At 41.3% G+C, this 22,703-nt stretch overlaps 1 protein-coding gene across 50 annotated transcripts in view; it reads right to left on the reverse strand.

Annotated features, from left to right (window-relative positions):
• Nucleotides 1-22,703, reverse strand: part of LOC132836823 (calcium/calmodulin-dependent protein kinase type II subunit beta) — a 262,349-nt gene that overhangs the window by 29,588 nt on the left and 210,058 nt on the right. For 28 of the 50 annotated variants that reach the window (XM_060856319.1, XM_060856316.1, XM_060856311.1 and 25 more), the window contains one exon: nucleotides 9,657-9,752. The exons of the other annotated variants lie outside the window; for them this stretch is intronic. In XM_060856319.1, the coding sequence (XP_060712302.1) occupies nucleotides 9,657-9,752 (96 nt within the window). The remainder of the gene's footprint in view (nucleotides 1-9,656; nucleotides 9,753-22,703) is intronic. 50 annotated transcript variants of the gene reach the window in all.

Genomic DNA, 22,703 nt, shown 5'->3' on the forward strand with positions numbered 1-22,703 from the left:
AGAAATCTGAATGATCTGTAACACCCTTGCTGCATCTCAGCACACATGTTGATGGCTTTCTTTTGCAGAAATTATGAAAATAGATGGCTGTCCAATAATGGGAAGGAACAGCTACACTTCATGTATTTGAAACATCTTAGAAAAGTAATATAACAAGAGCAAAACAGAAAAGGGCTCATTGACAAGTTGTTAGAAAGATAGTCAGTTCAATGCAAAACTGGGTTGGCCAGCCAATCAGAATGCAGAGCCATCAAACAATGCATCAGGAATCATACAGTTTTGTTTGCCTGAGCAAGGTTACGTAACATATATTTCTGATGTTCATACAAATGTTTTCTCCGAAAGCAAAATGAAGGATTATTGCTGGTGCTTTTAACTGAACACATTTTATTTGAAATAAATATAGATTATGGTTGGAATATATTAAATGGAAACAAAGTGGATCATGTTGTCATCTTAAACAGTTCATCACTGACTTGTGGGTAGATCCAGATTTGTGCATTGCCAAGTGAATGGCAAATAAAATTAGCATCTCAAGATTTGTGAGAACCAGATGGTAACATCAAATTTGTTGCTCAAATGTATTGCTCAACATTAACATTTTAAAAAATTAATTCATGGGACGTGGATTTGCTGTTTGGCAAAAGGTGAAGTTGAGCTGCCTTTATGAACCACTGCAGTCTATACTGTGTCAGCACACTCAAAAAATAATCTTTATGTTGATGTAAAATTTGCAAGAAAATTTGTATATGATTCTGTGAAGATCAGTGCTTGATCAAAGATTGGAGAGAATTTCAAAACCAGTTAATTATAAACAATTTTGATGAGAATTTAGGAGGCATGATTAGTAAGTTTGCAGCTGACACTAAGATAGGTGGTATTGCCAACAGTGAAGAAGGTTATCTAATATTACAAAGAGATCTTGATTAATTGGGCCAGTGGGCGGAGGAGTGACACATCCCTTTATGCAAATTAAACTGTGAGGTATTGCATTTTGGTAAAATGAACAAGGGCAGGACTTATACAGTTAATAATCTGGCCCTGAGTAGTGGTTCACAGTTTTTTCAAAGTTTCATGAAGGATAGACAGAGTGGATAAGAAGGCATTTAGCCCACTTGCCTTCCGACCATTGGGTATAGGATTTGGGAGGTCATATTGAGGTTGTACAGGATGTTGGTTAGGTCACTTTTGGAGTACTGCCTCCAGTTCTGGCCACCCTGCTATAGGAAGGATATTATTAAATTGAAGAGGAAGCTGAAGAGATTTACCAGGATGTTGCCAGGACTGTTGGGTTTGAATTATATGGAGAGGCTAGGAAGGCTGAAACTTCTTCCACTCAAGCTTGGAGGTTGAGGGTTGATCTTGCAGAGCTTTATAAAAGGGGCATAGATAAGGTGAACAACCAAGGTCTTTTCCCTAGGTAGGGGAGATCAAAACTCGAGGGCATAATTTTTAAGGTACGAGGAGAGAGAATTAAAAAGGGACCCAAAATACAATGTTTTTACACAGAGGAATGTGGAATGCGCTGCTAGAAGGAGTGTCAGAAATAAAAGAATGACTAGGGTAGGAATAGGTCCAGTCAAGGATAGTAGTGGGAAGTTGTGTGTGGAGGCTGAAGAGATTGGGGAGACACTGAATGAATACTTTTCGTCAGTATTCACTCAGGAACAGGGCATTGTTGCCGATGTGAATATTGAGTCACAATTAATTAGAACGGATGGCTTTGAGGTATGTATGGAAGAGGTGTTGGAAATTCTGGAAAGGGTGAAAATAGATAAGACCCCTGGGCCTGATGGCATTTATCCTAGGATTCTCTGGGAAGCAAGGGAGGAGATTGCATAGCCATTGGCCTTGATTTTTATGTCCTCGTTGTCTCCAGGAATAGTGCCAGAAGACTGGAGGATAACAAATGTGGTTCCCTTGTTCAAGAAGGGGAGTAGGGATAACCCTAGTAACTATAGGCCGATGAGTCTCACGTCTGTTGAGGGCAAAGTCTTAGAGAAAATTGTAAGGGACAGGATTTATGAACATCTGAATAAGAATAATGTGATCAATGTCAGCATGGTTTTGTGAAGGGCAGGTCGTGCCTCACAAACTTTATTGAATTCTTGGAGAAGGTGACAAAGGAGGTGGACGAGGGTAAAGCGGTTGATGTGGTGTATATGGATTTTAATAAAGCGTTTGATAAGGTTCCCTATGGTAGGCTACTGCAAAAAATACGGAGGTATGGCATTGAGGGTGCGTTAGAGGTTTAGATTGGGAATTGGCTGGCTGGAAGAAGACAGAGGGTAGTAGTTGATGGTAAAGGTTCATCTTGGAGTGCAGTTCCTAGTGGTGTTCCGCAAGGATTTGTTTTGGGACTATTGCTGTTTGTCATTTTTATAAATGACCTGGAGGAGGGGCTAGAAGTTTGGGTGAGCAAGTTTGCAGATGATACGAAAGTCAGTGGAATTGTTGACAGTGGCAGGTTACAGCGGGATATAGATAAGCTGCAGAGCTGGGCAGAAAGGTGGCAAATGGAGTTCAATGTAGGTAAGTGTGAAGTGATTCACTTTGGTAAGAGTAACAAGACGGCGGATTACTGGGCTAATGGTAGGCTACTTGGTAGTGTGGATGAGCAGAGGGATCTTGGTGTCCATGTACACAGATCTCTGAAAGTTGCCACCCAGGTAAATAGTGCTGTGAAGAAGGCATATGGTGTACTGGCTTTTATTGGTAGAGGAATTGAGTTCCGGAGTCCTGAGGTCATGTTGCAGTTGTATAAGACTCTGGTGCGGCCGCATCTGGAGTATTGTGTGCAGTTTTGGTCGCCATACTATAGGAAGGATGTGGAGGCACTGGAACGGGTGCAGAGGAGGTTTACCAGGATGTTGCCTGGTATGGTAGGAAGATCGTATGAGGAAAGGCTGAGGCACTTGGGGCTGTCTTCATTGGAGAAAAGAAGGTTTAGGGGTGACTTGATAGAGGTGTACAAGATGATTAGGGGTTTAGGTAGGGTTGACCATGAGAACCTTTTTCCACGTATGGAGTCAGCTATTACGAGGGTGCATAGCTTTAAATTAAGGGGTGGTAGGTATAAGACAGATGTTAGGGGTAGATTCTTTACTCAGCGAGTCGTGAGTTCATGGAATGTCCTGCCAGTAGCAGTGGTGGACTATCCCTCTTTATGGGCATTTAAACGGGCATTGGATTAGGCATATGGAGGATAGTGGGCTAGTGTAGGTTAGGTGGGCTTGGATCGACGCAACATCGAGGGCCAAAGGGCCTGTACTGCGCTGTATTTTTCTATGTTCTATGTAAGGAGTGGTAAATGCAGGTACAGTTACAACTTTTAAAAAACATTTGGACAGATGCATGTACAGAAAGGTTTGGGAGGGTCATGGGCCAAATGCAAGCAAGTGGGACTAGTTAGATTTGAGAAACTTGGTCAGCATGGACGAGTTGGACTGAATTTAACCTTAGAAAGTGAGAGGTAATGAGGGATGGCTAATATACAAGTGACTACACTATAACAAGTCAGACCCTGGAAAGTTCTGGACATCAGTGGGATCTTGGTGTGCATGTCCCACAAATCTCTGGAGGGAGCAAGGTGGTTAAGAAAGTATCTAGGCTACTTGCCTTTATTAGATGAGACAGAGAACTGAAAAACAAGGCGGTTATGCTGGAACTACATAAACTGGTTAGGCCACCACTGGAGTGTCATGTACAATTCTGGCAATCACATTATCAGAAGGACCTGATCGGACTAGAAATGGTGCAGAGGAGATTTACCAGGAAGCTCTTGTAGATCTGAGTTATGAGGAAAGGTTGGACAGGCTCAAGTTGTTTTCCTTGGAGCAGAAAGGTTGAAATGAGAATCAAAGAGGTGATTGAGATTGAGGGGCTAGCAAGGTACTTTGACCATTAACAGAAGATCCCCTCCAGGGATTTGTGGACATGCACACCAAGATCCCACGTATGTACAGAACATTTCAGGGTCTTACTTGTTATAGTGTAGTCCCTTGTATGTTAGCCATCCCTCATTACCTGTCACCTTCCAAGGTTGAATTCAGCCCAACTTGTCCATGTTGATCAAGTTTCTCAAACCTAACTAATCCCATTTGCCTGCATTTGGACCATATCCCTCTCAAACTTTCCTCTTCGTGTATGTGTCCAATGTCTTTTAAGAAGGACATGAATTTAAGATAAGGAGATGGCAAAGAGGACCGTTGAGGAGAAATGTTGTCACTCAAAAGGGCAGTGTAGTCTGCCTGATAGAGTGGTTCAGTCAGAAACTCTCAAAATATTTTATCAGTCTGTAAATATTCATTTTGTTATGAACCTAAAGTCATGTACTCTACCTTTAAGAGAGAGTGAATGATGTTCTGCACTGAGAGCTTACAAGCACCTGTGATATAACAAGAAACTAATCTCAGAGTACTGGAAAATTGAAAAGACGTAACATTTGGCTATGAATTGGATACCGGAGCTCATTGCTGTTTTGACAACAATTCGAATTAACCAATCAATTTATATTATGCCTCAGAATACTAAAGCCCAATCAAGTTTGAGTTTAATGTTTTGCCAACATCGAACCAATGAGACAATCTGATGCAGGATATAAAAAAAGGTTGGCATTTTGAAAATTGGACCAAACAACCACCATCAACACAGATCCAAGAAATTCGGAAAAACTCACTCTCTCTCTCAAAGCTATCTTTTCATCTGAAACATATTCACAGTAAAAAGCAAGACCATGATCTGGGGAGATCTTCAGCCAGAAGGCAACAGCCGCTGTGTGGTTTTGAAATTAAGTTGATGTAATTTTAACAAGTGTTTATTGGAACAATACATTGTTATAGAGTTGGTCGCAGGTAATAAGTAGTCAAGAAAAGGGGGGCTTAGAGTTGTGAATAGTTGTTGTTTAACAGTCATTTTTCGATTTAAAGAATAATTTGATATTATTTTCTTTAAGTAGTAGAATTTGGAAGTTCTCTGTCACTCATATTTTAACAGATTATGAGACAAGGTGAGCTTTTCTGGGTGTTTGATTTAATTAACAGAGGAGGTCACCGCCATGTTCTAACAATTTGCATTATCACAGCTTCGGAGATATCGGCCAAAAGTTAGCAAACGGGGCTTGTGTTATTGTTGCTGATTGGCATGGAAATGATGGGCCAAATAGCCCCTTTCTGTGCTATATAAATCTCTGAGAATTATGCCATATTACACCAATGAGACATGGACTATATCTGCTAAAAGACTCAAGCCATTCCACCCACAACATTTTTCAGTTTTAACCAGAAATTACAAAGTTTGTGAAGGTTTGTAGCTCAGTTGAGGTTTAGGGTGTAGGTTTGATATCCAGACGTTTCATTACTTGGCTAGGTAACATCATCAGCGGCGACCTCCAAGTGAAGCGAAGCTGTTGTCTCCTGCTTTCTATTTATATCTTTGTCCTGGATGGGGTTCTTTGGGTTTGTGGTGATGTCAGTTCCTGTTTGTTTTCTGAGGGGTTGATGGATGGTATCTAGCTCTATGTGTTTGTTTATGGCGTTGTGGTTGGAGTGCCAGGCCTTTAGGAATTCTCTGGCATGTCTTTGCTTTGCCTGTCCCAGGATAGATGTGTTGTCCCAGTCGAAATGGTGTTTTTTTTTCACACGGACGAAAAAAAACACCATTTCGACTGGGACAACACACCTATCCTGGGACAGGCAAAGCAAAGACATACCAGAGAATTCCTAAAGGCCTGGCACTCCAACCACAATGCCATAGACATACACATAGACCTAGATATCATCTATCAACCCCTCAGAAAACAAACAGGAAATGACATCACCACAAACCCCAGGAACCCCATCCAGGACAAACATATAAATAGAAAGCAGGAGACAACAGCTTCGCTTCACTTGGAGGTCGCCACTGATGATGTTACCTAGCCAGGTAATGAAACGTCTGGATATCAAACCTGCATCTCAGCGAGCAAACCTATACCCTAGAAATTACAAAGAACAGCCGAGTATCTGTTAATGACTACAGCTTCAGACAAGACACTGCAAATCGACTTTTTCCATTATCTGAATTAACTGTGAAGACCATCATCGGAATGAGATACTGTGTCAGATACAGAAAGGGACATCTCACAAAAGGGATGAAGGACGTTTTGCATAATTGTCTTCGTGGCCATTGCAGGAAACATTTTGAGTTGATGACAACTATCTTTTAATGTTTCATACTGCATCAAACACTGCAGCTTCAAGAACATAAAGAGGTTTCAGGTTTTTGTTTCATTCCTAAGTTGGGAATTGCATCTTTTAATTCAAGGAAACCAGTCAGCCTTCTCAACATCTTCACTGTGTAAGTAGGACAGCTGATTAGAACTTATGTCGTACTTTTCCCTAACACAGGCAGGTGCCCACTCTAGCACACTGCAGGAATGCAATGCACTTGGAGCTCACAAGCTGAAGGAATAGTACCAAGCTGTCCCAGTCAGCTATCCGTTACATTTCAGCTAACACAATAGTGATATTCATTGGAACAGGCATTTTAATATTTGTACAGTAATAATAAAAATGCAAACAAATCTTTTGACAGACGATTGTTATACTACAATTCCATATAGTTTCCTATAACTCAAGTTCAGGATCACGTTCCCTCTCTACCAACCCCCTCCCCACCCAGCAAAGCCATTAAAGCTGGCATACACTAGGAACCTTTTAAAGACATTAGAAATATAGGAAACTTTGGAGGTGATTGAGACAAATGCAGTGACTTGTCAGAATGTTGCATGTCAATGAATTTAAAGCTGCATGAACCCACATTTTGGTGCCATTTTGCCATGTCGATTAATGAGCCACATACAGAATTTCTTAAAAATCCAAATTAAAATGGAAGAACTGAACAAACGTTCACTCCCTCCATGCTCCCAGTACCTTCCCAGCCACGTGAAGTATCAGGTATCCTGCCATGAAGCCTGTTGTATTCTCCTTGTCTTTCAGTTACTTGGCGTTGGATAAGAGTAATAAGGTGAAGCAGCTGATGCCTTTTCCCAGTCACTATCGTACTCCCTTTGTAAAAAGCATTTGTGGAGTACCTGCACATACTGCAGTGGTTTAAGAAGACGGAGCAACAAATGTTGGCATTGCCAGTGATGCTCATGCTTGTTCAAGGAACAAAAAAAAGACTACCTCACTTCTACACAAGTCAAAATCAGACCCTTCCTGGGAATCAAAGAAGGGTGAAGGGTATGGGTGTATGTATGTCATTGTATTCTGGGATTTGAACTATGATACATCAGAAAGCCTCAAATTACAGGCCTTGCTAAAAATGCACCCATCTGAGAGTACTATAGTCCAGTGATGGTTATCAATTCTGAGGCTCTAAAGTCAATCCCAGCACGGGAGAATTGCAAATGACTTCAATAAACCAAACAATATGAATTTGTAGTCTAAAAAAAAGGTGGAAAATGCCAGATCATTGCTAGGAACAAAAGTGGCTGATGAATGTCCTTGAGGGGAGATCTGTTACCTCTGTCTGTTTGGACTGCAGTGCCACAATATGTGGTCCACACTTTCAGCCCTCTCAGGAAAGGGCCTTTCAAACTACTTGGCTGTAAACCAATCCATTAACCGCTTTCTCAGGGTTGCTTGGAATGAGTAATATACCCATCCTCATTTTACAGTTTATAACAGTTTGGAATTTCAAAATGACTGAACAAGGATCCTGTGGTACAGTGAAAGGTGGGATGAGGAGCAGAAAAGGGAGAAAATGTGAAGAGGGTTTTTTTTCGAAATCGAGTTCTGACATTCATCATGTTCAAAAAATTGAATCAAAAGCTCTCACTTAAGTATATTCTGGGGTATTAGCTTTCATGCTGGCAATGGTAACATTATCCAGCAAAAGTAAAAGCAATCAAGGTTGAGAAATCCATATTTGGAAGACAGAAGAGACACCTCACCAACTTCGATGGAACAATCAAACTAAAACTGATGGTTTTGGAGACATTATCACCTCTATGTTTGGATGTTCTTCTACACTGTGTAGACTAATAGTTTCCTTTTCAATTTCTGAAACACCGTGCAAAACAAATCTTCCCAACTCAGCCAATGAATTCACCATGTGGGAGAAATTTGGCTGTGAACTGAACCAAAAGGTCTAATATTTAGTGTTTCCAAACAAACACAATGTGCCAATACCCTCCTTTTACATTCAATCAACAACAGCAAAATCACAAATCATGCAGCTTCAAAGATGAGATGGTGTACTTTAGAATGACTGCAGTTAGCCTTGTAAAACAAGTCTAATGGTTCAAGCCAAAGATGATGAAGCTGAACATCATGCAGATTTGAGCTTAGGCCATTCATAATAAATCATTCAACATTCAACAAGCTAATGAATTACAGACTCAGTCTTAAAAACATTGAAAGGATTGACTCAAGAAGCTTTCAATGTTTTGAATGTTCACTTTCTGCTGTAGTGTTATGTATTAGCTCTTTAAATGTTTTAGTACAAAGCTCTTGAACTCTATTAATGAAAGGAGTTGTAGATCAGCCTATAATCATGTCATCATTACAGCTGTAAAACTAAATAATTTGTGCAAATTCTTGTTGCTGACTACTTCAATCAAAATAACCTCGGCTTCATTTTCAAAATAATTTTGAGTTAGTTCCAGAACTGAAGGATTTCAAAACATTTCCCAAACATACTTGTGATGTTGTGTGCACGTATCAAAAACTGGAATGGCAACTGAGTAGGCAAACTTTATATGCTGCATTTCAGGCTGTGCCCTTACTTGGTATCTCACGTTCTAATGACTACTATAAGAGATGCCAACACAAAGATAACGGTGATGGTTTCTGTGTGTTCTCATTTCATGTTTTTGACTTTATCATATCACATGTTTGGCATGATCAGTGCACTGTTACTGATGTAATTTACATGTGAAGTCTAAAGTCTCTCAGGTATGAGGTGAAATTGTGGAAGTGCAGTGAAATATACTCAGGTCACCTCTGGGAGATTAACAGGCACTGTACTTGAATCGTTTGGATGATGGTTATTCAAATTTGTACATTTAACTGGTACAGCAGGCATCACGTCAAATGTTTTGTGAAAGTGTTCAATATATCATTAAGATGACTTCATATCCTGTGTGAATACAGATGTCACCTTCTTTTGAGGTGCTAAATCTGCGTCACGTGCCAGATTGGCTAACTGCCAGTCAGTATATGACTGCAATAAATGACTCGAGTCAATTGTGTTTACATCCACAACTTTTCTTGGAGAAGCCAAGTCTCAGATACTTCACATCTGGTTTCTTTGCATTTGTCTCAAATTGAATTACAAAGTTAACCTAGTTTTCAGAAGAAAAATTTAGTTCAGTCATTCACAATTTGATTATTGAAATATTTCAGGTTAAAATAATATGGTAGAAATTAAACATTTGCCAGTAAAGTGAACACAGATTTAATTTTGGGACAAATTAATAGCTGGATTTCAAAACATTCCTCAAAAGGTAAAATGAATCTGTAACTTTGAGAAGAAATTGTGCCTTCAATGTCAGTAACCTACACAAAAAACGTTTTCATATTTTCTTTTTATGAATGGCCACTTTCTACGATTTGGAAACACACACAGGCTGTCGCGTGAAATGCAGAACACAGCATGCCCAGACAACTTACAGAGTACAGGAGGCGGAGGGTGAGCAGACTGGAGCACCTCGGCCTGAGGCCCAGCACCTGACTGGTTCCTTACAGCACTGCTCTCAGCGCCCTTGGCTGGAGGCAGCATGCAAAGGACGATGGAAACAAACATACAGAGCATGTTACACAGTAAACAGAATGAATGATGAAAACACCACAAGGTGAGGGGCAAAAATAATGATGGGACATTTCAACAAGACTCAAAGTATAGTTTTGCTTACTCAAAGACTTTTTCATATAAAAGGTCTGAAGTGGGAATGTGTACATAAGAGATAAGGCAGAAATATTACAAATCCTGTTTTTTAAAAAAAATCATAATTGATAAACTTCATTGATTAAAAGCACGAGCCCAATGTGTATGACATCTCCCAGGCCTTGGGAGTAGTGGCACACACTGAATTTTGAGAGTGCCACATGGTTCCATTTGTTTCCTGTTCTGATAATTCACTGGACAGAGCAACTGTAAAGACTGGTGGAAACACAAGCACATTTTTTTTTGGTTTGGACATGGGTGAATTGGGAGAAAAGCAAGACAGAAAGAGCAGTTTGGCTCTCATAAATTGGTGATCTGCCACTGAGTGAGCACACTGACAACGGGCAGTGTAATCTCCAACCTGGGCTCATGTCCTCAAGGGGGTGAAAAGGAACAACTCAGACAAATGGCACAGGACACACATTTCTGGCCTTTGGATACTCTTCATTGCAAAAGTGCAGACGATTGGTGAAGTGAAATTCTCTGTTGAGATGAAATGTTATTTGATAAGAAGGTACAAACCTTGATGAACAACACCAGTTACTCCATGAAAGTTAGAATTAGCTTTTTGAATATCATAACATTATGAAAATGACAAGAATTTAACCTTTATCAAATCGACAACTGTATCATTTGCCTGTAACCCGACTGCTTCACACACTCCACTGCGAGACCCAACCCAGGAATACAAAACACTGCTTTACATTTTACTGACATCCATGCCTCATGAACTGCTCACACATTCTGGAATTTCTGGTCTGCTCGAAATCAAACTTATTAAATACAAAGACCTGATGATTCACAAGATCCAATTCTAGCCATGGACTTTGGCAAGAATCTAAGCCATTTTATATTCAGCTTGGGTATCAATGCACCGTCACACAAACTCACTCAGTGTTCATGTAATGATAGGTTCAGAAAGTAATGTGTCTCTGCTTTGGTTAAGCTCATAAATGGCACATGCATATTTCTTTGGGACTTGTGTCTTATTCTATAAATTCCAAAACCTGTTCCACAGTTACTAGATAGCGCTTTTCAAAAATTACTTTGTCCTTCCAAAAATAAGAATGCACTCTGGATGAACAGACAACAAAGTTCAATGATGAGACAGGCAACTCATTGACTTGAATCTACTCTTCACAGTTAAGCTGGTAGATGGAGTCAGAAATAATTCAGGACACATTACAAAGGACGAACTGTTTTCTAGGGCGGTAATGCAGTTTATTAAAAGTCTAAAAGTTAAGCACCAAAGGGAAATAATTGACTGCAGACACTTTCACATGTCCTTTATGAGCTACATACACACTGAAGGCACCAAGGAGCCTGAGTTTGCCAAACAAGTTAATTCTCTGTTTTTTCACCCACTGATCAATTTCAAGAATATCTAACAGCAGCCTTGTGTCAGTTTTTACATGACACTTATAACTAATCACCTTCAAAGTTGTGGCATCACCTTGTCACAACATGTTTAAATCTGGCCTGAGTAGTGAGAACATTGGTGGGATGACTCAAAACCTACGTTGTTGTCATGCATATAGTTATAAGATAAAAACAGAATTGTTGCTGAGACACTGTAGTGAGATAATGGCAGATGCAACAGTGATTCTCAGCACAACATCAACAACACAATGTTTGAATAAGTTATGTTTGTTTGCCCTTGCAGTCATTTCTCAAAAATAAGCCAAAGCATAGATCTAGTATGAAGACTGATTTAGCTGAAATTATCTCTCAGTTGCAATACTCACGGGAAGTGACATGATTTATCTGATGGCTTGTGAAGTAAGGAATAATTTCCCCATAGCAGCTTTATCCCAAATGAAACAGCATACTGAAACATCAGAATGAGACAGCTTGACAAGTCTTCTCAACCTCCTTCCACTTTTAGATATCACTGAATGTTAGTACACTAAAAATAATATGCCATTCATGAGCATCTGGGCATACTGCTCTACAACGTCTTAAGATCAAGGAGAAGAGCTCAAAGAAATTATTAAGTTCTTAAATGGCAAAGGCAAAATCAATCTCAGAAAGTTATATAGTGGGTATAAATGTACACAAATTAGAACATTACAGCATAGTGCAGGCCCTTCGGCCCTTGATGTTGCGCTGACCTGTGGAACCAATCTGAAGCCCATCTAACCTTCACTGTTCCATTTTCATCCATATGTCTATCCAATGATCATTTAAATGCCCTTAATGTTGGCGGGTCTACTACTGGTGTAGGCAGGTCATTCACGCCCCTTACTACTCTGAGTAAAGAAACAACCTCTGACACCTGTTCTATATCTATCACTCTCAATTTAAAGCTACATCCCCTAATGCTCTCTATCATATCCGAAGGAAAAGGCTCTCACTGTCCACCCTAATTAACCCTCTGATTATCTTCTTTGTCTCAATTAAGTCATCTCTAAACCTTCTCTGCAATGAAAACAGCCTCAAGTCCCTCAGCCTTTCCTAATAAGACCTTCCTTCCATTACCAGACAACACCCCAGTAAATCTCCTCTGAACCCTTTTCAAAGCTTCTACATTCTTCTTATAATGTGCTGACCAGAACTATTTGCAATACTCCAAGTGCAGTCACACCAGAGTTTTGTACAGCTTCAGGATGACCTCACGGCTCCAAAATCTCTCTACTAATAAAAGCTAACGCACTGTATGCCTCCTTAACAACCCTATTAACCTGGGTGGCAACTTTCAGGGATCTGTACACATGGACACCAAGAACTCTCTGTTCATCTACATTACCAAGAATCTTACCATTTACCCAGTACTCTGCATTCCAGTTACTCCTTCCAAGGCGAATCAAATCACTTTTCTGCACTAAACTCCATTTGCCTCCTCTCAACACAGTTCTGCAGCTTATCTATATCCTACAACATCCTTCAACACTATGCACAACTCTACCGACCTTAGTGTCATCTTCAAATTTACTCACCCACCCTTCTACGCTCTCATCCAGGTCATTTATAAAAATGACAAACAGCAGTGGCGCCCAAAACAAATCCATGCAGTACACCACTGGAAAGTGAACTCCAGGAGGAATATTTCACATCAACCACCCTCTTTTTTTTTTATCAGCTAGCCAATTTCTTACCCAAACTGCGAAATCATCCTCAATCCCATGCCTCTGTATTTTGTGCAATAGCATACTGTGGGAAACCTTACTAAACACTTTCTTGAAATCCATATACATCACATCAATTGCTTTACCCTCATCCACCTGTTTGGTCAGCTTCTCAAAGAACTCAATAAGATTCGTGAAGCACGATTTAACCTTTATAAAACCATGTTGACTATCCCTAATCCTTAGGATTATAAATTCTCTCTCTTATAATTCTTTCCAACAATTTACCCACAAGTGAAGTAAGGTTCACTGTTCTAGAATTAATAGGGCTGTCTTGCTCCCTTTCTTGAACAAGGGGCCAACATTTGCTATCCTCCAGTCTTCAGGAACTATTCCTGTAGACAATAATGACAATGATCAAAGTCAAAGGCTCTGCAATCTCCTCCCTGGCTTCCCAGAGAATCCTAGGATAAATCCCTTCTGGCCCAGGTGACATCTATTTTCACACTTTACAGAATTTGCTAACACCGCCTCCTTGTGAACCTCAACCCCATCTACTCTAGTAGCCTGTATCTCAGTATTCTCCTCAACAACATTGTCTTTTTCCAGTGTAAACAGTGACGTGTTTGTCAAGGTTTGAGAAGGTGACCAAACAGGTGGATGATGGTACAATGGTTGATGTGGTGTATATGAATTTCAGTAAGGTGTTTGATAAGGTTCCCCATGGTAAAAACTTAAAGAAACACCAGGAATAACCTAACATTTTATCATCCTACTACATATTTTAAGTACCTCAACAGGAAAGTCTGATTTCTCTCTGGATTATAGAAACCGGGTTTAGTGAAGCTCACAATACACTCAGAACACTTTTAATTTTTACTCAAGTTTGGTGTTGCCTTCCAGCTAGCATTAAGTGGAATCCAAATTCTAAACAAGTCCAATGGTCAATTCTAAACATTTAGTACTCTTAAAAACAAAGATTAGAAAGTACTTTGTCATATTTTCTTTGGGCCAGCAAGACAATATCCTTCACAAAATCTAGATCCATCAAACAGCATGGGTTGCTGTGGGATGTCCAATTCTGCAGCCACTATCAGTTTCCTCTCAATGAAATCATCAAGTAGATCAGGAATTGGCGGAGTATACACTTGTGCTGAAGGGCCCTTGAGGTGCACTGGCTATGTCCCTATCTCTGAGCCAGATACACAAGACCCACCTGCTTTAGAGGTGTGTCATAACATCTCTTAATAGCTTGATGAAAAATATCTCCAACCTCACTGCTGTGATGTTCAAGCAGTCTATGGTGGACAGTGCAATCGGAGCATTGTAAACCACTCTGAATAAACCTTTCTGGGTTGCACTGAGCAAGGTACAAGAGTGACTGTTCATGGAGATTAATAAAAGCTTTCTCTGTAGAACACATTGCCTCTGATATTCTAGGATTTACTCTCTGATATTCCTGAGCATAAACATCTGCTAACAGTATGATCTACTATCTTGGAACCCTGCCTGTTTTTCCCAAAGCAATAGAGGTTTATAAAATTATGAGGGACATGGATAGGATAAATAGGCAAAGTCTTTTTCCTGGAGTCGGGGAGTCCAGAACTAGAGGGCATAGGTTTAGGGTGAGAGGGGAAAGATATAAAACAGGGGCAATGTTTTCATGCAGAATGTGGTACGGGTATAGAATGAGCTGCCAGAGGAAGTGATGGAGGCAATTACAATTGCAACATTGAAGAGGCATTCAGATGGGTATATGAATAGGAAGGGTTTGGAGGGATATGGGCCAGGTGCTGGCAGGTGGGACTAGGTTGGGTTGGGATGGACGGGTTGGACCGAAGGGTCTGTTTCCATGCTGTACATCTCTATGACTCTATAACTATGACTCTGCTCTTAATCGGTTGAAAGGTACTATGCTGATGTCCTTGACAGGTCCTGACAGCAGTGTTATGCTTTGCCAGTTATTTCAGTTGCTAAGGTGCCACTTTTTTTGGGACTTGATAAAGGCATCATGCTTTTTGTTTTCTGGGACATTACCCACAGATCTATGAGTTCTACTGTGATGAGGTTCCTGTCTTGTTCCAATAGCTGTGCTGGTGTGTTGCTGACACTTCAGTGTTATTCTTTAGGCTTTTATAGAGCTCGAATCTAGTGATTTCTCATAGCTTGATATTCAGCTGCTGAGGTGTGATACTGGCTGAAGAACTGAACGTGCTTCAAGACATGACTGCCAGTCTTGATTGGAGTGGCACCAAGGTTGGTCTACGTACAGCTACAAGCTGCCAAGACATTGACAAGGCCTCAGTAACTACAGGGTAAAAGGATGTCAAGGATAACAACCACTTCAACAGAGGGAGCAACATCTCTAAGAAGGGATATTGAGACTGACACCCCACACAATCATTAGAAAGCAGCAGTGGCTGTACCCAATCGAGGCATCCAAATCTACCAGTATAGTCATGAAACTGCGACTCAACATATGCAAACTAGTTTCATCTGTCATCTCGGCCAGTGAGATATGGAAGAAAATAGTGAAGCTGTCACCCAAGTTGGATAGCTTTGACAACTGGCGCTTTTGCAAAACCATGGGTCACACTGAGAGACACACCACAAATGATCAAGTGTTACAGATTACATTGTCGGTGAGAGTACGATGGAGATTGGCAGCACACTCAATTTTCCACTTGAATGTATAGCCTGCTATAACGGCAGTAAACCGAACACAACCTGATAGAAGAACAAGTTGGGTTGGGACAAAGAAGGCTTGGCGATGTCCATTTCATGAAGACCTTCAAGACCAGGATGCCAGCTGCAGTGTAAAAGACTGTAAATTACCTAGAGGTTTGCTGTTCACTGTCCTGCACAATAGTAGGATTGGAGTTGAAGTTGGGATCATCCCATTTTCTAATAATGTTCTAGGCTTACCTTATCTGCAATACAAAGACAACCATTTCCATCCCTGAAGATGGGTCCTCTCTAACCTCCTTCGTTCTGGACTACATGTACATCTTGAACTTAGCTTTTGTTTTGCTTTATGCTCACGAAATGTTTCATTTCAGATCAATCTTAATTTTTTTCTTCTCTCCTTTCTCGGTGCAAGTATATAGGATTTTCATGCGTGAAACAGATTCTCACATGATAACCTCGATGATGCAGACAATTGGTATGGTTACATATCAAGGTTGATTCAGTTCTTCAATATGTCTTAGAAAAGACTGGCATGAATCTCCTTCCTGGTTCCTTGAAAATCTCACTTTGGTGATTCGTTTCTGTTTACTGAAATAACGTACTTCGCCAAAATAAGATGCAATATTTGACATGCATCAACTATCACTCGGGACTGCCAATCACACATCTAGTCTGAACTCGTCACAAAATCTTCTGTCCAATTGTTTCAAATTTTCATGATACCAGCATACATTGCCAATTTCCAAACGTCATTGCATGAGTCAATCCGTTGCACATAAATTTGAAATTCAAGCATGAATGCCTGGCATCTGGAGGTTGGGTAGGACCTTTCATCAGCGTGAAATGTTAACGTCTCTGAGAGATCGGTGATTCATTTCCAACATTTTCAGTTTTCTGAAAGAACACTAAACTGTCAGTGCACCATGAGGTTTTACTGGCATGCACCTGAACTGCTGATGGCAGCAAACCACATTCTGACATGATGCCACTTCACACTAACTCAAACACAAACTAGGTTATATTAAATGTGAGGATGATTCTTAAAGTTCTCGTGCTACTTTAAACTTGGAATACCTGTAAATTGTAAATGGCATTTGAAAGCTAAATTTGTCAAGTATTTTTCATTTATGTGCTGTTGATGTCGTATTGGTTTTTCAAATTGAAGGGTGACAGTGGAAGAAATGAAATAGTCCATATAAATTTGAAGAAGAAATTAAGATGCTCATTACAGGAAAACTGCAGCATATAAATCCATGAGTTGGATAAAAAAGTATATATGCACTTGCAAAGGTGCATAGGAACTTGATAAGCTTCCTATATAATAACTTATTATTTTATCTGAATACTTTAGTTATACTGGGGTACAGTTGGAAAAGTGTGAATTGCCAAATGCTGTGTGGGTATTTCCAAGATCTCTATCACCAAACACCTAACTCAAATATGAATGAAAGGCTATTTGATGAAGATCAACCTGATATTACTAACTCCTTAAAATCACATCCACACTATTTTAACAATGGCAGTCTCATCCTGGCTGGTTTTCACATCTGCAGCCCAAAGCACTGAAGTCATTTGGAATACATGCTTTACTTCACCACAAAGTGCGGAACCAGAGAATATGAGTGACTCAATCACATTTTTCCTTCACCATGCCAGCTAATAGGGATGTTGCAGAAAGTTTTAAAGTCAAAGTATGTCTAAACTGGTCAAGATGTGGAGGTGCCCATGTTGGACTGGGGTGGACAAAGTTAAAAATCACACAACACCAAGTTATAGTTGAACAGGCTTACTTGGAAATACAAGCTTTCGGAGCGCTACTCTCTTGTCAGGTAGCCAGTTGGACTATAACCTGGTGTTGTGTGATTTTTAACTTTTAAGCTGGTCAACTTGAAGTCAATAGTGTCCCATTACATATTTGTCATCAGCAGTATAAAAGGAATCAGTATGAATCTGTAACTTGTGCAGCAAGTATATCATGAGTTTTAAAGGAAACATTCAGTTCAACCTGTGACAAGAAGTTTTATTCTACTTCAATGAAGCTTCAGGCATCTTGTTGACAGTTTGGTCAGCACGTCTCAAGTTTCTGATATGTTAATGTCTCATTGTGGAGCAGAAAGGGAACTGAATTCTTTGGAGAGTTTTGACTTCTTCACTCGATATATTTTCTTGTATAAGGCCTTTAGATCTGGCAAATGCTTCAATTATTTACATACAAGGGTGATTTCAGGAAATCAATACAATTAAAATAGCCATCTGGGTTTGGAGCTAACTACAGGGGAGGAGATAGTTGGGGAATTCAAATAGCTGCATTTGGAACAGAATTTGAAAAGCAGAAACACTCAACTTAGGGTCAGCATCTGGTTTGTTATCTTTTTGTAGCACTACAGTGATGAAATGGTTCCAAGTCTATCATGATCATCATTTGTGAATGATGCCGTCGAGACCTGTAAAATTCTGGCACCAGATTCACATTAATACATCTGAGCCAAGGACCAATGATTATTATACAAACAGGAAAATCTCAAAGTAGGACCCGTGAACCTTCCCATCAGCTGCACAAAGACAAATGAAGTCTGTAGACACCTCAAGAACAAATAAACTATGTGGTATAGCTCATGCTGAAACTAATTTACCTTGTTCTAATTGCAATCTCATTCTCTCTCAGGTTTATGAAATACATTTGATGTACTTACCAGTCAGTGCATGTCACAGGCATCAAACTTTTATGTGCACGTGCTGAGCCTCAACCAAATCATTGTTACCTTGTTAATGAGCAAGGGTGCATTTTTAATACCTTTTGCAGCAGTACTCATCAGAATGTAGCCTTTAAAAGGCCTATGAATAGGAAGGGTTTACAGGGATGTGAGCCAAGTGCTGGCAAATGGGACTACATTAGGTTAGGATATCTGGTTGGCATGGACGAGTTGGACCAAAGGGTCTGTTTCTGTGCTGTACATCTCTCTGACTCTCAGACTAATAGACTTCCTGTCTGGTGTCAGAATTTACCAGCAACGCCCCTCCTCTTTAAGGAATAGATTAACTCAACAGGAATGACTTGTTTTAACTATTTCTGAGTAGGACTTCAGCAAAAATCTTTTCAGGTTGGTAGGTTAATCCTGGCTTACATCAACTCTCATGTCAGACTTGGTTGCCTCTTAAACCAGAGTGGAAGAATGTGGTGCTGGAAAAGCACAGCTGGTCAGGTTGCATCCAAAGAGCAGCAGAATCAATGTTTCAAGCATAAGCTCTTCATCAGGAATGAGGGGTGGCCCAAGGAGGCTGAGAGATAAATGGGGAGGAGGGGTTGTGAAGCTGGGAGGAAAGTAGCTAGGAATGCGATAGGTAGATGCAGTTGGGGGTGAAGGCGATAGGTTGGAGAGGAAAGTGGAGTGGACAGGTAGGAAGGAAGATGGACAGGTCACGAGGGCAATGGCAAGTTGGAAGGTTGGATCTGGGATAAGATGGGGAGAAGGAAAATTAGAAATCCACATTGATCCCGTGTGGTTGGAGGGTTCCAAGGTGAAAGCTGTGGCGTACTTCCTCCAAGTGTTGGGTGGTAAGGGCCTGACATTGGAGGAGGCCCAGGACTTGCATGTCTTTGGCAGAGTGGGAGGGATACAACTTCACCTTTTTGTTGTATCCCTATGTACCTCCAGTCTCAAACCCTCCCCAGCCCCCTTTGGCCACCCCCTCATTCCTGATGAAGAGCTTATGGTCAAAACATCAATTCTCCTGCTCCTCGGGTGCTGTCTGACTGGCTGTTCTTTTCCAGCAACACACTCTTCGACTCTGATCTCCAGTATTTTGCAGTCCTCACTTTCTCTCTGCCTCTCTGCATTCACAACTGAAACAAATTCCAGATTCTCTCTCCCTCCAAAACAAACATCGTGCAATGGTTGAATGCCATCCTTATTCACATCAGTTTGAAGTGTAAAATAAGCAGTCCAAGCCAGACGCTGGTCATTGTTGTATGCAGCAACAAGTTATGAAGACAGCATCTTTTAAAAGCTCATTTCTTTTTATGAGTTTTTTAAAACTGTGGGCTGAAGTGAGAAAGAGTATTCTGAAACCCAGGGATTAACACAAATGGCAGTTTGTTTTGAAAAGAAGGAATTTGATATCTGTTGTGAACAGTGTCTATGTAGCTGTGGGTTCCTGCTGGCCCCAGATGAACAGGAGACAAGGGGATTATTTACAAATGAAGGTGATGGGTTCATACTCTCCTGGCCGTTGGCATTCATTACAAATATTATTTGACACCAACTAAATAATGTCTGTGGACAGTTCTGTCAAGACATTGAGCAAAATTTAACAGGTTTTTTTTTACAAGTTAGTGACTAGATCTGAAACAACGGCAGTGATGCGAAGATCACTTTGTCATCTCTGGCTTCTACAAATATCCATACTGCATGAGATCTCTTCTGAAGTGGTTGTGGATGTTCATTCATTCCCTGTTTAGATAATGGTTCAGTACAACTACATTCTCACATTTTGCTCAACTTTCATTTCCAAACTGGAAGACTGCAAAGCCCTCCGATACAATTTTAGATCATTTTTAAAGCTGTTTTTTAAAGCAGATATTATGAACCTCATTCATGACAGAATGGCATGAGTTGTGACAGTAAAATCACAGCATTGAAGCATATACATACTGACTACCAAGGCACAAAATCAATAGGTTATTCAGCCCCTTGAGCCTGTCCCAGCATTTTAGCAGATCATGACGGAATACACATAAGGTTAATGCAAGCAGGATACCAAGTGCGCCCACTCTTACAAAGAACCAACACCGGAATGACGATTGTCTCAAGTTTCTATGAATTTACAATTGTAATTCTACTTCCCGTGCCTTCTTCCATTTTCTTAAACACCTTTTCTACTATCTTGACATCCAGTGCTGAACACGTAACTACCGTTCCACTAGGGAGGTTCAATTGATCAGAAAGTGAATTGAGAAACTGAACAGAGGCTTGGAATTCTGAAGGGAGCAACTTATACATATACTCTCCAAAGTCTATCTATAGTCACAAATCAGTAGTGTGATGGATTACACTCCACTTGTCTGCTATTCCAACTACACACATTCAAGAAGCTTGACACCATCCAGATAAAGCAGCCCATGTGACTGGCACCACCTTCAACATTCACTCCTTTCACCACCTACGCACAGTGGCAGTAGCTTACAATATACACAACAGACACTGCAGTCAACAGGGCTCCCTCAACACACTTGCTGAATCGGTGAACTCAACCACTTTGAAGAACGAGGGCAGCAGATTCATAATAAGATGCATGACACCACCCATGCCCTCCACCTCCTCCAAGACATCCGTTTCCCCGGCCTCCAACGCCTCATCTTCATCATGGATATCCAATCCCTCTACACCTCCATCCGCCACGACCAGGGCCTCCAAGCCCTCCGTTTTTTCCTCTCCCAACATCCCCAACAGTACCCTTCCACCGACACTCTCATTCGTTTGGCCGAACTGGTCCACACCCTTAACAATTTCTCCTTCGAATCCTCCCACTTCCTCCAGACCAAAGTGATAGCCATGGGCACACGTATGGGCCTCAGCTATGCCTGTCTCTTTGTTGGCTATGTAGAACAGTTGATCTTCCGTAATTACACCAGCACCACTCCCCACTTCTTCCTCCGCTACATTGATAACTGCATTGGCGCCACCACGTGCTCCAGTGAGAAGGTTGAGCAATTCATCAACTTCACCAACACATTCCACCCTGACCTTAAATTTACCTGGACCATCTCTGACACCTCCCTCCCCTTCCTGGACCTCTCCATCTCCATTAATGACAACCGACTTGACACTGACATTTTTTACAAACCCACCGACTCCCACAGCTACCTGGATTACACCTCTTCCCACCCTACCTCTTGCAAAAATGCCATCCCGTATTCCCAATTCCTCCGCCTCCGCTGTATCTGCTCCCAGGAGGACTAGTTCCACCACAGAACACATCAGATGGCCTCCTTCTTTAGAGACCGCAATTTCCCTTCCCACGTGGTTAAAGATGCCCTCCAATGCATCTCGTCCACATCCTGCACCTCCGCCCTCAGACCCCACCCCTCCAACCATAACAAGGACAGAACGCCCCTGGTGCTCACTTTCCACCCTACCAACCTTCGCATAAACCAAATCATACTTCGACATTTCTGCCACCTCCAAAAAGACCCCACCACCAGGGATGTATTTCCCTCCCCACCCCTTTCCACCTTCCGCAAAGACCGTTCCCTCCGTGAGTACCTGGTCAAGTCCACGCCCCCCTACAACCCACCCTCCCATCCTGGCACTTTCCCCTGCCACCGTAGGAACTATAAAACCTGCGCCCACATCTCCTCCCTCATCTCCATCCAAGGCCCTAAAGGAGCCTTCCACATCCATCAAAGTTTTACCTGCACATCCACCAATATCATTTATTGTATCCGTTGTTCCCAATGCGGTCTCCTGTACATTGGGGAGACTGGGCGACTCCTAGCAGAGCGCTTTAGGGAACATCTCTGGGACACCCGCACCAATCAACCACACCGCCCCGTGGCCCCAACATTTCAACTCCCCCTCCCACTCTGTCGAGGACACGGATGTCCTGGGCCTCCTTCACCACCGCTCCCTCACCACCAGACGCCTGGAGGAAGAACGCCTCATCTTCCGCCTCAGAACACTTCAACCCCAGGGCATCAATGTGGACTTCAACAGTTTCCTCATTTCCCCTTCCCCCACCTCACCCTAGTTCCAAACTTCCAGCTCAGCACTGTCCCCATGACTTGTCCTACCTGCCTATCTTCTTTTCCACCAATGCAGTCATTTTTTTACCTAAAAAAACATCATAAGCTACAAGTTGCCCTCAAATCCACACACCATCCTGAATTCAAATCATCTTCCTTCAATGTCGCTGGGTTAAAAATCTTGGAAATCTATCCCTAACAGTACTGAGGGTGCAAAAGCAGTCCAGATGCAAAAGCAGCAATTCCAAAGACGGTCATCACCATCTTCTCTCAGTCAA

This window comes from Hemiscyllium ocellatum, chromosome 48 (genome assembly GCF_020745735.1).
Source record: "Hemiscyllium ocellatum isolate sHemOce1 chromosome 48, sHemOce1.pat.X.cur, whole genome shotgun sequence".
NCBI classification, from domain to species: Eukaryota; Metazoa; Chordata; class Chondrichthyes; order Orectolobiformes; family Hemiscylliidae; genus Hemiscyllium; species Hemiscyllium ocellatum.